Source organism: Phacochoerus africanus, chromosome 6 (genome assembly GCF_016906955.1).
Source record: "Phacochoerus africanus isolate WHEZ1 chromosome 6, ROS_Pafr_v1, whole genome shotgun sequence".
NCBI lineage: Eukaryota > Metazoa > Chordata > Mammalia > Artiodactyla > Suidae > Phacochoerus > Phacochoerus africanus.
In genome coordinates, this window is record NC_062549.1 from 88,727,236 (window position 1) to 88,741,199 (window position 13,964).

Here is a 13,964-nt window from a genome sequence, read left to right on the forward strand (position 1 = left end):
TCCGAGTTCATTTTGCCTCACGTCCCCTAGACTGGTGGCTGAAGAAGCCTAGGACCCAGAAATGCCAATGGACACAAACCAAAAATATTAAGTCCCCAAGAAAAGCCTGCTCCTCTAGCCAAAGGACCAGGAAACTGGCAGCCCCACATGACAGAAAATTTTAGACAATAATAGCTCTAACTCCAGCTGAACAACACAGGGGAAAACAAAAAACAGTGCCCCCACTAGCAGAGGCAGAAACTAGACTTCTGCCCTCACCAGGTAGTAAGAAGAAGCTCCAACCTTACCTTCTTCCTGGTAATATCAGAGAAGGCTGAACGGGAAGCCTGGAAATCCACCTACCTGCTGATAATAAGGCCTCCTCCACTCCTTGCTGGAGCTTCACAGGAGTCCCAGCCAAGAGTCAGAATTTTTACCACCATGCAGGGGCTCGAGGCAGAGCGTCAGTGGAGATCACGTCAGCAGCATTAATGAGGCGCTCCTGACCTGTCCCAGAGTGGTATCAGCTGAGGCCGATAAATGATCTAGACGCCCCCCATCCAATGGTAAGCAGGTAGCACTCCCCTCCCCCCAACCAAGGTGCTTGCAGAAGAATCTTGCTAAAACATATTTAATTAAGATCCAGAATCTCATAACATAATACCCAAGTCACCTAGGTTTCAATCAAAAATCACTCATCATTCTAGGAAGCAGGACAATCTCAACATGAATGAGGAAAGACAATCAAAAGATGCCCAACACGAAGATGACAGATATGTTAAAATTATCTGACAAAGATTTTACAGTGGACTTCATAAAAATACTTCAACAAACAATTATGAATATGCTTGAAACAAATGGAAAAACAAAGTCTTGGCAAAGAAAGAAAAGATATAAAAACTGCAACAGCCAAGCAACACCCCATACTAATTGAACTAAAATGGCTGAGAGTTCCCAGCCATGAGCAATTTTTTTTTTAACTCCCCCAAGATTCCAATGAGCAGCCAAGTTTGAGCTAGTGCTCCAGCTCTGTGGTTCTCCAACTAAGGTGTCTATCAGAATCACCTGGAAAACTTAATAAAGGCACAGACATCCAGGCCTTATGCTACTTCAAGCCTGGGCCTCTGTATATTCATCAATTTCCACATGATTTTAATAGACACCAAAGTTTAAAAACAGATGCCTTCACTAAGGAATTTGCAGGTGATTCCCCTCATTTGAAGATGCTGCAAAATTCCTGACCTGAAAGAGAAAACAGCAGCATTTAAGTAACCTTGAAGTGGTAAAGTTTCAATCATATTTTGGATATGGGTTCCCAGGATACAGTGTGTTTAACCTGGGCTGCCAAATTTAAGAGAAGAAAATCCACACATATTGAGGGCCAGCTTGAAAATATAGTTACAGTAGAGGTATATGCATTCATGGGAAATAGCAGGAAAGCAAGGTAATATGCTAGCTGTCACCTGACCCACGAGAGACATTAATCTTCTCCTTGGCAGAAAAATAAAATGCTTCCACATGAGAGCCTCTTCCCATCCAAAGAGACCAAAACAAAACAAGAAGAGTTTATAATCAAGATAGAAAAAAAGGACCAACCAAGGAGCTTTTCCATTGTGCCCTATGGGCTAAGATTTCTAACCAAAAGGCAAGAGCATCTCCTGGGCTGGAAGTTTTTTGGTATTTATACTCTCTTGGAGGCACCCTGGAGGCTCCAAACAGAGTAGAGAGAACTGGTCCTCAGAAAAGGAGCTGAGAAAGGCAAGGAAGAGGATGTGTAGTTGACAGGAGGAAGAGGTGTGGTGAAGGGGAGTGGATCAACACGGTTAGACAGGAAGTGCACAGGCAGGAGCCGGAAGAATAACAACACTCTCCAGGAAGCAAGGGCCTCCCAAAGCCCCTCTCCTGCCTGTCTCTGCTCTTCTACTTACTAACGCCTCATTTCCATACCTGGAGACCATCAACATGGCCCAGTGGCACACAGACCCTGGATCACAGGCTTAACCTTGATGGGATGGGCTGAGACCACCACCACCTTCAACAGACCATCTGCCCATTCAATCCAGCCTAGAAAGATAGCACGTTTCCTCATCTGCAAAATGGAAACAAGAGCACCTCCCCTCACCGGGCCACTGCAAAGACTGAATTCATCAGCTACACATAAATCCAGAGAACCATGTATTGAAAGCAGTGAGTACTGGATAAACATTAGTTCTTGGTATTTTGAAAGATATTCAGCACAGCAGTTAATAGTGGATGCCCCAGGCCAGACTGCCGGGGTTTGACTCAGGGGCCTTACATTAACTAAACATGGACCATAAGTAAGTTACTCTGCCTCAGCTTCCCCAGCTGCAAAATTCAGATAATGAGTACCTTAACTCACACGGCTGTGTGGGAAGATTAATCCTTTCCTAGAAAGAGCTTGGCACAGTGCCTGGAACATAGTAAGTGCTTTGTAAATGATAGTGATTATTAGGTTAGCTTTCTACGATGTGGCTAGCATGGGGCAGGTATGTATAGGGTCCCCTTGTCCTTGAGGAGCTTATAGCCTAGATCAAGAGACAAGAAATGCACACAAAACTAGCAGGGAAGAGCAGCACAAAATATGGGACACGTGACAAGCCAGCAAGCAGGCAAACGGTATTTCTCTCTGACTCACACACAGGCTAATGGAGTTTAGAACGCTCTCAACACAGGGTGCACTGAGCAAGGGCCCTCTTCTTGGCCACCCCTTGGTAGAGAATCTCAGGTCTCATTCAACTCTCAAGGCTGATCATTTCAAGTTTCCTGGAAAGCACTGCAGCTTCGAGAATAAATGGGAAAAGTAGCCTCTGTCCTCAGTTCTCTTGATGGACCATGTAAGACACACAAGTCTCGTGGAAGTGCTGCAAAACCAACTGGGTTACATGCAGGAGGTAGGGGACTAGAGATTCTAAAGTACTCTGGGCACAGAACTTGCTGGAATTTAAAGCCAGCTGCTCCAGTGCTTAGAAAGAAACATGACACTGAATATAAAAATTGGAAAGGGAATTGTAAGCATCACAAGGTATTAATTAATCCCATGATGTAAAATTCCTTCTGCTTAGATTACCTCTGCTTACAGAAGTATTTCGCCAAGAAATTCAGAGAAAGATAGTGAAGACAGACAACATACCATACTTAACAAGATTCTGTGATTTTTAATCCGAATGAGGATTAAAAGGCTGGAACAAATGTGATAGGGGCATGCACCAGAAGCTAGTTAACCCCTCCTTATTCCTTCCCAAGGAGGCTGACAGCTATTTTAAGTCCACAAAGTAGTCACGCTGTCTGATTTGAAACTTTAGGAATCAAGAATAATACGGCAGCTAGACTTTTTAAAGCAGGCATGTAAAATGAAGATAATACACCACTAGGCCTCTGAGCTATTTTCAAAAAAACAGAGTGTATGATAACTCTTAAATTAAAACCATGCACAGATGAAACTTAAATTGCAATTTGTGGGACTAAATAACAACAATAAAAATAGTGACCCGCTCTGTGCCAGGCAGTGTGCTAGGCATTTACATGCATGACTCATTTGCTCCTCTCATTAACCATATGAGGTATGTGATAATTGCATTCTCCTTTTATAGATGAAGATACTAAAGGAGAGGTGTTAAGTAACTTGCATTAAGTTCACAGAGCAAGTGAGCCAGGATTTGAACCCAAGCACAATTCGCTTCTGAGTCCATCTATGCTGTGCTGTCAACCAAATTACTGTCAACCAAATTACTGTTAAAACAGCAAATTAAAGGAAATAATGAATTGGGGGGAAAAGGGTATCAATGAGAATGTAACAGGTTGGAAATATGGGTTTTTTTACTCAAGTGACAATTACCTACTCCTGAAATTAGCCGTATGTTTTATATTCAAAGATTCTAATTCCAGTGCACAGCCATCACTAGAATTCTACTTACTTCAGGAAAAAATGCTTACTGGGCATTTCCTTTGGAAGGCAGTGGCACTCTGTGAGCTGGGGGTGGGGATACCTCCTGGGATACAGGGAGTCTCTCAGGTCACTAGGGACTGAGAGTTACAGGTGGAAAGCAAGGGGAAAAGCTGGGAGGAGACTGGAGCCCACTGAGGCATCTCCCCATCTTGGACAACAAAGGAAGGCCCTGGCAGTCCTTGCAGGGAGCATCTCAGAAACTGTATTCATTGATTCAAAATACATTTTCTACATGCAAAGCACTGCAGTCTGCACTGCAGAAGACATATGGGGCAGAGTGACAGGGATCCTAATGACGACGGGGGGGGGGGGGGGGTGAAAACCCGAAAGCAGCAAGCAGCTACGATCCACAGCAGGAGCTGGTCAGTCCTTTCCACACAGAAGAGGGACCAGTAACATCCACTTCACTGAGTGACAGGGGACTGGGCCTGAGAACTGGATGGTAAATCGCAGGGAGAGTTGAAGGAATGGTTGGTACCCCAGCTGGATTGATGCGTAGGATGATTATAGGGAACTGTTCAAAACCAGAGCACCCTGAATATCAGGCTAGGAATTATGGACCTACTATACCAGGCTTAGAAATGTTTCGTGTTTTTTAGAAGGACAGCATAATTCTATCTCAGGAAAATTAACAGAGCAAAAGTCTATAGGATAAAGTGGAGACCTTCAGAATGTAACTGAAACAATATGATGAGAGGTAGTGAGCATCTGAACCAGTCAGAGGTGAGAAGAGAAGGAACAGGCAGGATGTATGAATGGATGTCACTGAGAAAATTCAAGGATGCAGCAACTGACCTGGAGTTCTGGGAAGAGCCAAGCCAAAACAGGTACTCAATTAACAGCCCATAAGTCCACTGTTACATGAAAGGACTCAAGCACTGTTCCAAAGTATCAGGCTTGGGTGCCTGAGAGGATGATGGGGTCAGAGAGGTCATTTAAATAAGTCATCAGAGAGATTTGAATTCAAGTTTATTGAGTGATGGGGTTAGCGACATTATTCACTAGGGTAGAGACGGCCAGCAGGAGATCTGGAGTCTGGACTGGAGTTAGAAATCAAGGAGCCATCATGCATGACGAGGCAGGGGTGGTGGGAAGGATGGAATTGAGCACTCACTTGAGAGGTCAATGTGCAGGAAAAGAGCAGCCAGCATAGAAGAAGAGGTACAGATGGGGGAGCTAGACATGGCTAATCCAGAGCCTGCAGGGAGCTGAGTGAGGCATCCCAAAGAGGGACCTGGACAGGCTGCTCAGGAAGAAGACTCAAAAAGGATGAGGACAGAGAAGGACCCTATCTTTATGGCAGCCAAGACAGAAGTGGAAAAGATACAGCCAGGGACTGAATGAATATTGAGAAAGTGGAGAGAGTAGAATACTCACAAGGCTTAGCTGTGAAAGGAAGAGGACAAAACATTAATGAAGAAAAGGTGGAGAGAAGAGAGTTTTCACAAAGGGAAGGAGATAGCACACTTCTGGGCAGAGAGAGGAGTCAGTGGGGCCAGGGGGTGATGGAACCATGTAAAGGCGGGTGGAGAGTGACAGGACAATGAACAGAGACCCAGGGGAGGTGGGCTAGCAGTGGATGGAGGGCAAATGAGTCTTTAAAAAGAGAGGAGAAAAGAAAAAAATCAAAATTCATAACTTAAAACTTGTGTGCTGGGAGTTCCCATTGCGGCACAGAGGAAACAAATCTGATTAGTATCCATGAGGATGTGGGTTTGATCCCTGGCCACTAAGCGGGTTAAGGATCCAGTACTGCCGTAGCTGTGGTGTAGGTTGCAAAAGCAGCTCAGATCCTGCATGGCTGTGGCTATAGTGCAGGCTGGCAGCTGTAGCTTGGATTCAACCCCTAGCCTGGGAACTTTCATATGCCACTGGAGAGGCCCAAAAAAGCAAAAAAAAAAAAAAAACAAAAACTTTTGTGTTTCAAAAGACAACATCAAGAAAGTGAAGGAATTCCCACTGTGGCTCAGTGGGTTAAGAAAATGATATAGTGTCTGTGAGGATGGGGGTTTGATCCCTGGCCTCACTCAGTGGGTTAAGGATCTGGCACTGCAGCAGCTTGCAGCTGAGATCGTGTTACCATGGCTGTGGTGTAGACCACAGCTGCAGCTGATTCGACCCCTGGCTGGAGAATTTCCCTATGCCCCAGTAAAAAAAGAAAGTGAAAAGCCACCCAAAGAATAGGTGAAACTATCTGCAAATCTACATAAGAAACTCAAATACAGAATATATAAATAACTCAATAATAATAATAATAAAGACAATCCAATTTAAAAACGGGCAAAGGATATGAACAGATATTTCTCAAAGAAGATCTGCAAGTGACCAATAAACGCACGAAGAGATGTTCTGTATCAGGGAAATGCAAATCTAAACCACAATGAGATACCACTTCACAACTACTAGGATGGGTAGGATCCAAAAGCCAGATTATAACAAGTGTCGGTGAGGATGCGGAGAAATCAGAATCCTAACGCACTGCAGGTGGAAAAGTAAATGGTGCAGCCACACTGGAAAACAATGCGGCAGTCCCACCGTGGTTAAAGGCAGTTTACCACAGGATCCAGCAATTTCATTCTTACCTATCTCTGCGAAATGTAAGGATACATCACACAAAACCTTGTCCACAAAGTGTTTATAGCAGCATTATTCATAATAGCTAAAAAACAGAAATGACCTTAATGTCCATCAACTGATAAATGGATACACAAAATGTGGTATAGCCATACATTTGACTATAAAAAGAAATGAAGTCCCGATAAATGCTACAATATGGATGAACCCTGAAAACATTATGTAAAGTGAAAGAAGCCAATCACAAAAAAAAAAAAAAAACCCTACATATTCTATGACTCCATTTACATGAAATGTCCAGAATAGGCAGGTCCTGAGACAGAAAGTAGATGAGTAATTACTTAGGACCAGATGCTTAGGGGTAGATGGGGAGATGGGGGGGGCGTTAGCTAAAGGGTACAGGGCTTCTTTCTTAGGTAATGAAAATGTTCTAAAAATAGACTGTAGCGATGGCTGTACAACACTGTAAACACACCAAAAACTATTAATTGTATATTTTAAATTACTAAATTGTATGGTGTGTGATTTATATCTCAGTAAAGCTATTAGGAAAAAAGAGTGGGAGAAAGAAGAAAGTTCTTTTTCCAAAAACAGGGTGGAAGAAGGAAAGTAGCAGAGCCAAAGTTTGCAGTGTAGAGCAGGAAAGTGGGAGGTACGGAAAGGATGATGGGCATGGCCCCAGGCTGCCAGGGAAGCAGGATAAGGGCAGCAAGGGGGTCACTGGGAAGCTAAAGGCAGCCCCAAGGCAACAAAGGTGAGGAGCAGGTAATGATAGTCAAAGAAAGCATTCTGAAGGTCTGAGTTCTTAGAAATAGCAGCTTTATAAGTAAGCAATAATAAAAACAATGAATCTAAGTGAAGTCAGAAAGAGAAAGACAAATACCATATGATATCACAAATGAACCCATACAGAACAGAAACAGACTCACAGACATGGAGAACAGACTTGTGCCAAGGAGGAGGGGGGAGGGAGTGGGATGGATGGGGAGTTTGGGGTTAGTAGATGCAAACTATTACATTTAGAATGGATAAGCAATGAGATTCTACTGTATAGCTCAAGGAACTATATCCAATCTCTAGGGATAGAACATGATGGAGGATAGTATGAGAAGAATGTATGGATAGGTATGACTAGGCCACTTTGCTGTACAGCAGAAATTGACACAACATTGTAAATCACCTACATTTTAATTTATTTTTTTAACTTTATTTATTTATTTATTTTTGTCTTTTCGCCTTTTCTAGGGCTGCACCCGCAGCATATGGAGGTTCCCAGGCTAGGGGTCCAATTGGAGCTGTAGTCGCCGGCCTGTGCCAGAGCCACAGCTACGCCAGATCTGAGCTACGTCTGAGCAAGGCTAAGGATCGAACCCCCAACCTCTTGGTTCCTAGTCAGATTTGTTAACCACTGAACCACGACGGGAACTCCTACATTTTAATTTAAAAAAATTTTTTTAAACAGTGTATCTGATTAGGGCCGTAGACATGGATGGCTGGTAAAGGTCAGCATCACACATGACTGTGTGTTTTGACCACTAAATGGACTGGGGCATTTTGGGCAAAGTAGACAGGGTGAAATTTGAAATGTACAGCTCAGGTAGAAATAGATTTGACCATCAAATCCCAGAGCACCAGCTGTGGTGGAACACCCTTGGGCATCTAAGAGCAAAATAAGGATGAATAAAAACAGGTATGGTTTCTAAGCGGTGCTGTATCTTTGACTCATCTCCCCCAAAGACTGATCTGGTCCAGGCAGAAGATAACAACGGATTTTAAAGCATCTGACAAACACCTAATAAGGTGAAATAAACCTCCACTTCAATGATGACATCAGCAAGTACACCAGGCCCTCTATCTGAATGGCTACTTGTCCACAATCCTAGAATTCAAAACCTCTGGGAGGAGGGGAGGGGGGGGAGCAGACACCCAGAATATAGAAGAGTTGGTTCTGAGAGCTCGTTACCACACACTACATTGAGTCAGAACACCCCATTTATGGTGAACCACTGCATTTAATGTCCTAATCTGGAAGTCCTCAAGATAGTGTGTTCAAGAGGCATCCACAGGCAGCCTGTTATGTGGGTTTCTTAGAATCTCTAAAATCCACATCATGGAAACCATCAGCCAGTGAAGCCCTTTAGCAAGGAGGGAAATATATATGACCAGAGAATTCAGTTCAGATTTGACCAAGAACTCCCAAACTGCAAAAATCGCTCAGTAACAGGAAAGTATATTTACTGCTTTCAGACTTTCTACAATTGGTTAATTTCTCCCCCTAGATGTTGAGGAGGCAGTTATCCACAGAAGCATGAGACAAGGTCCTTAAAGAACAATCGACATCACTGGAGAAAACACATGCAGAGGAGAAAGAATACAAAATCTTATATGGTCAACCATGATCCAAAGATGATTCTGGCAATCTCTCTCATCCCACATGCACTCTTGCACTGTGACCATGACACTCCCAACCTGAAATGAAGACTGCTTCTCCTCCCCTTGAATCTGAGCCAGACTACAGCCTGATTTGACCAATAGAATGCAAAAGTGATTCTGTGTAACTTTGAAGGCCAGGCCTTAAGAGCTTCCAACTCCACTGCTTAGGATGCTCCCTCTTGAAAACTAGCTGCCATATTAAAAGGGCCACATGCTGAGAAAATCCAAGCTATCCAATGGAGAGAACTGCCACCTGAAGGACCACCAGGACACAGCCATGCGAGTGAAGCCTTCTAGGATCTTCCAGCCCAGCCACAGTGGAATGAAGCCAATTGAATGCACTGGTCAAAGTCATGTGCAACAGAAGAACAGCCCAGCCAAACCCTGCCTGAATTCCTGACCCATGAATCACGAGCAGATTAAACAGATGTTGTTTTAAGCCACTGAGTTTTGGGGTAGTTTGTAAAGCAGCAATAGATAACTGAAACAAACCTGAAGCCAGGAAACTAGGATTGAGTCCTGGTTCTGTTCTTACCTAGCTATAGACCTTGGGTCTATGACTTCTCCTCTGGACCTCAGCTTCCTCCTCTATAAAATAAGGAGATTGTACAAGGTGAGCCAAGGTGCTTTCCAGTTCTGACAGGCTGTGCCACACATGCAGAGATCAGTGAATGGGTTAGGCAATAACAGCTAAGAACAGAGGGAGCAGGATCAGGTGAAGGAACCATGAACCAGGAGTCAAAAGCACTGGCTTGCAAGGATTGAATGAGACAGTACCTAGAACAATACAAGGTCCATAGTAAGTGCTCACTAAAGATCAGCTATAATCAATATTCTCTCATCTTAGCAGTTCTGGGACTCTGGACAAGTTAATCTCTTTGATTTCTGTTTTTTTCTTCCGAGAAAATGGAGGTAACACCTCCATTCCCATTTCCACATGAGGAAGATTCTAATGTGTTAAAGTCCCAAGCAAATAAAAAATCACCTACAAATGTAAGGCATAATTATGTTATTAATACTCTCATCCTTTGCATCACTGTTATTAGAAGTCTTCTTCTCCCCCAGAGAGTAGAGACAATCAGCTGATGTCACTGGCCACCAGGAAGGGGTCCTGAGAAAGGAAGAGGCAGATACAAAGGAGCCACACAAGCCTTCAAGCTGAGAAGGATTTTACCATCCACCTACCAGCAACGGTCGGTGAGCCAGGTACCCTGACACGGAGAGCAGTATCCCTGAAAAGCAGTTCCTAACCCAAAGGAATATCGAGAAAGAGCTCAGCATTAAAAGTTTAAATAATTTTCTACATCAGAGTCGGATCCTACATCAGCAACCTAAGGATGCCCCACCAATGAACCATGAACCAAACCCACTGGCCAGCATGGAATGAACATTCCATAAAAATTATTAAATGGATAAGCATTGGATTTGAGACTCTTAAGTCAAAGCTCACAGGTTTAAATCCTGGCTTTGCCATATACAGCTGTGTGCACTAAAGCAGGCAACATATCCTCATTTATAAGACATAAGGAGACCCACCTTCAGGGAAGCAGTGAGAATTACAGGAAGTGCTGCAGGTGAAAAACCTCTAGGATTCTGCTTGATAATTAAAGGCATGGTATGTTTTAAGTGCGTAGAACCTCTGACATCCAGATGCCCTTCAACCCTTGCTATAACCTTTCAATCTCCACAGCACCTGAAAATGAGCGGCATTCACTCCATCCAATGTTGACTCTGAAAAACTGCCAGCCCTTGGAAGTGAAAGACCTGGGCTCATTTTCCAAGGGTACCTGACAAGGCAGCACTAACTTACATTTTACAGTCTGTGCTTTTCCAAAACATGGAATGAGTGTGGTGTGAATTTAACCCTGAAATCCCATAGATCGTGCAGCTCCACAGACGCTGCTCGGGAGGGATGTGGAAACCAGCCACGAGGCGCCAGCCAGATACACGTGGGACAGAAAAGCTTCTCTTCCACCTCTACTCAGGTCTTGACTGAGATGGTTTGAATGTACTGGAGTCCAGCCCTGACTACAAAGAGCTGGGAGTTAGAACCTAGTTCTCAAAGTCAGCCTTGTCCTTTCTTTCCTACCATGCCATTCTCAAAACAAAACTCTTGGTCTGCTATGTCCCAAATCTGCACTGGGAGCACAGCCAGGACCAAGAGTTTCCCCCTCCTCTTACTGAGCACTACTGCATGTGAATCCAGGGAAGTTACTATAGGAACTACACCATGCAACCTCCAGACATTTGCTTAGGAAAGAAAAATTGCATGTTGGAAAACGGAGGGTAAGATCCAGGGAGTTGGAGGCAAGCTTCAAGCCCAGTGTTTTTCAAAGTCTGGTCCCAATCACCTGCATTAAATCACCTGGGATGCTCCTCAGAGGTACACAATTCCCAGCTCTCACTTGGGTGTATCATATTAGAACGAAGGTGTGGCAAGAATCAGACTTTTAACAACCTCACCTGGTGATTCTTATGCATGCTCGTTTACCAGACCTAGCTAGGACCAAATGCAGAGACTATGAGAATTAAATAAAAAGGTTAAAAACACTTTCATTCTAATTTCTCTTCTTCCTTCTTGCAAAACAGAGCACTGGCAAATCAAACAAGACAAAAGCCAATTTCCCAGCTTATGCATGTCCAAGAAAATTAAATCATGACCGTAATGAAAACTCATAATTTAAATTTAAACACTTGCTTACGAAAGCAACAGGCCCAGACAAAAATTAACCCAAACATCCTATCTTAGACCAACCAGATCTATTCTGAGAGAAGCGAGATAAGATCTTGGCTACAGCCCCACTCTGATCCCAACCATACCCAGAAATTCAGCTCTGCATTCCACTGCAGGGTTTGATGTCTCGGGGAACAGAGGGTGTCCTCTCAGCTCCAGCAAATATGATTGAGGAAAGGTTATTTTTAAAAAGGTAAGATTCACCAATTCACACATCTCCATGAAAAGGAAAAAACTAAAAGATAACCGACCATACTGGGCTCATATCAAACACTAGAAAAGATGTTTCATGAACTGAAGGAAATTGCCACCTGATGGAGTAATCCCTGCCTGAGATGCAAACACCCTGCATCTACAAAGTCATGAAGGAGAAAAAAAGGAATGAAGAGAAAATTGTCTCCATATCAAAACCAGCAAGACACAACCTACTGGAGGTGCACTATTTACCGTCACTTATCAATAGCAGGCACACAGTAGGTGCCTGAGTCTTGGGGGGAGGGCATCAAGCAGCATGAAGGAAGAGCAGAAGCACTCTTCCCATGTGATGGGCAGTGGGAGCCCCAGCTGTAATCTCAGAAACCAGAACTCCTCACTCGGGAAGGGCATCACAGGGGGCCAGCCTTATTCACACCTGAAGGTCCAGTACAGAGGCTTCCACCCCGCCCCCTCTCTCCCCAGGACAGACCTGGGGCTCTGAGCTGAAAATTCCAGTCACCCCTGATAAATTCTCCAGCAGCTGTTCCCTACTAGTTGCTGAACTTAACTTTATGCCACAAAACTAGCAAATGGGCAGCTTTCACCACACCTCCCCCCTTCAATGCCTGGCACTCGCAAAGGAGTCTTGGCAAATAAGGCATTTAGGAAGTGGTTCTGACACCTGGCCCAGGTTACCTGGAATCTAAAAACAAAAACCACCCTGTATTATTTTCCTCAATCAGGAGGCAGGTATTTCCCCTTTAAAAGACTTTCCTGAAAGCACCTCTCTCACAGGATCCCAATGATTAAATAACATCAGAGCTTCCCTAAACCGATTCTAAAGAACCACGGCCGGGCTGCGCACACCCACTGGTTTTTCCTCCTCAGAAGGAGGGATATGGGAAGTAACTCAATCAGTCCTGGGCGGGTAAGGATGGGGGAGTCTGCAGGTGGGAGAAGGGGTGAAGCAATACCGCTCAAACTTTGCAGTGGCTCTTTAGCAGTTCTGGGCAGAAGCCCGGAGAATTCTATACTGGGAAGGGGCAGTCACCCTCCCTAACAGAAAGGCCCTCAAATCAGCCTAACCCACCAGCTCTGCGCATCCCATTCACTCAGACATGCCCTCTCCGGGGCAGTCCCCTCTCCAGGGCCCCCTCACCTTGGCCTCGAAGCAGATGCCGTGTTGGAAGGCGTCCTCGTTGTGCAAGGGGATCCGCAGGTCGTGCCCATCGTCCACAAGGTTGTACTTGGTTTTGCTGGGCATGGTGACCCTCGGTGGACCGGCTCCTCCAGAGGCGGCGGCGGTGGCAGGAAGGGGCTGGTAGGACCCCGGGGAGGGGAGATGGGAGCGGAGCGCGGCGGCTCGTGGAGGGGGCGCAAGCGGAGGGTCGCGGGGCGGAGTGCGCCCTGGCCGCGCGGCGACGGTGGAAGCCGGGACTCCGATCAACGCCTAGGGCCGGGCGGCGCGGGTGCGGGCGACGCGAGCGGCGCTGTGGCCGCGCAATTCCTGCCGGCAAGGAGGGTGGCGGGGGCGGCGGCGGGGGCGGGCGTGCGCGGCGCCCCGGCCGGGGGAGGGGAGCGGTGGGCGCGCGGCCCGCGGTGGGACTGGGCGCGGCGCCGGCCTGGGAGCAGTGGCGCGGGCAGCCCGGGACGAGGAAGAAAAGGCGACGGCGGTGGCGGCGGCGGCGGCGGAGCAGGGTGCCTGTCACGGAGACGCCGGATCAGCCGCCGGCGAGCGGCTCCTCCTGCGGGGCGGGCCCGGGCCGGCTCCTCCCGCGGGGCGCCCAGGCCCCGCCTGTCGCCGGGTCCGCCCCCGCGCTGCCCGCGGAGCAGGTGAAAGTCCCTGGGAGCGCCGCGCCCAGTCCTGGTTGTGTCCTGCGGCCCGACCCCGAGAACTTCGCCCTGGCCCTACCCAGCCGGGGTCTCAGGAACCCGGGCACAGTCTTGTTTTTGTTTTTTACAGTTTGATTCTGAGCCAGACTACTAATAGTTAGCAGTAGTGGAGCCTTTGGGTTGGAGGTTTGTTTTTGTTTGGGGAGGGGGGAGGGGCTGTGTTTGTTGTTTTGTTTTTGCGTTCTACCT

The 13,964-nt window shown here is 46.0% G+C and overlaps 1 protein-coding gene across 2 annotated transcripts in view; it reads right to left on the bottom strand.

The window, feature by feature from the left end:
• LOC125129404 (carboxyl-terminal PDZ ligand of neuronal nitric oxide synthase protein-like) overlaps window positions 1–13,389 on the bottom strand; it is a 333,217-nt gene extending 319,828 nt beyond the window's left edge. For both annotated transcript variants that reach the window (XM_047784057.1, XM_047784056.1), the window contains exon 1: window positions 13,042–13,389. In XM_047784057.1, the coding sequence (XP_047640013.1) occupies window positions 13,042–13,146 (105 nt within the window). In that variant the 5' untranslated portion in view covers window positions 13,147–13,389. The remainder of the gene's footprint in view (window positions 1–13,041) is intronic.
• Window positions 13,390–13,964: the final 575 nt, after the last annotated feature.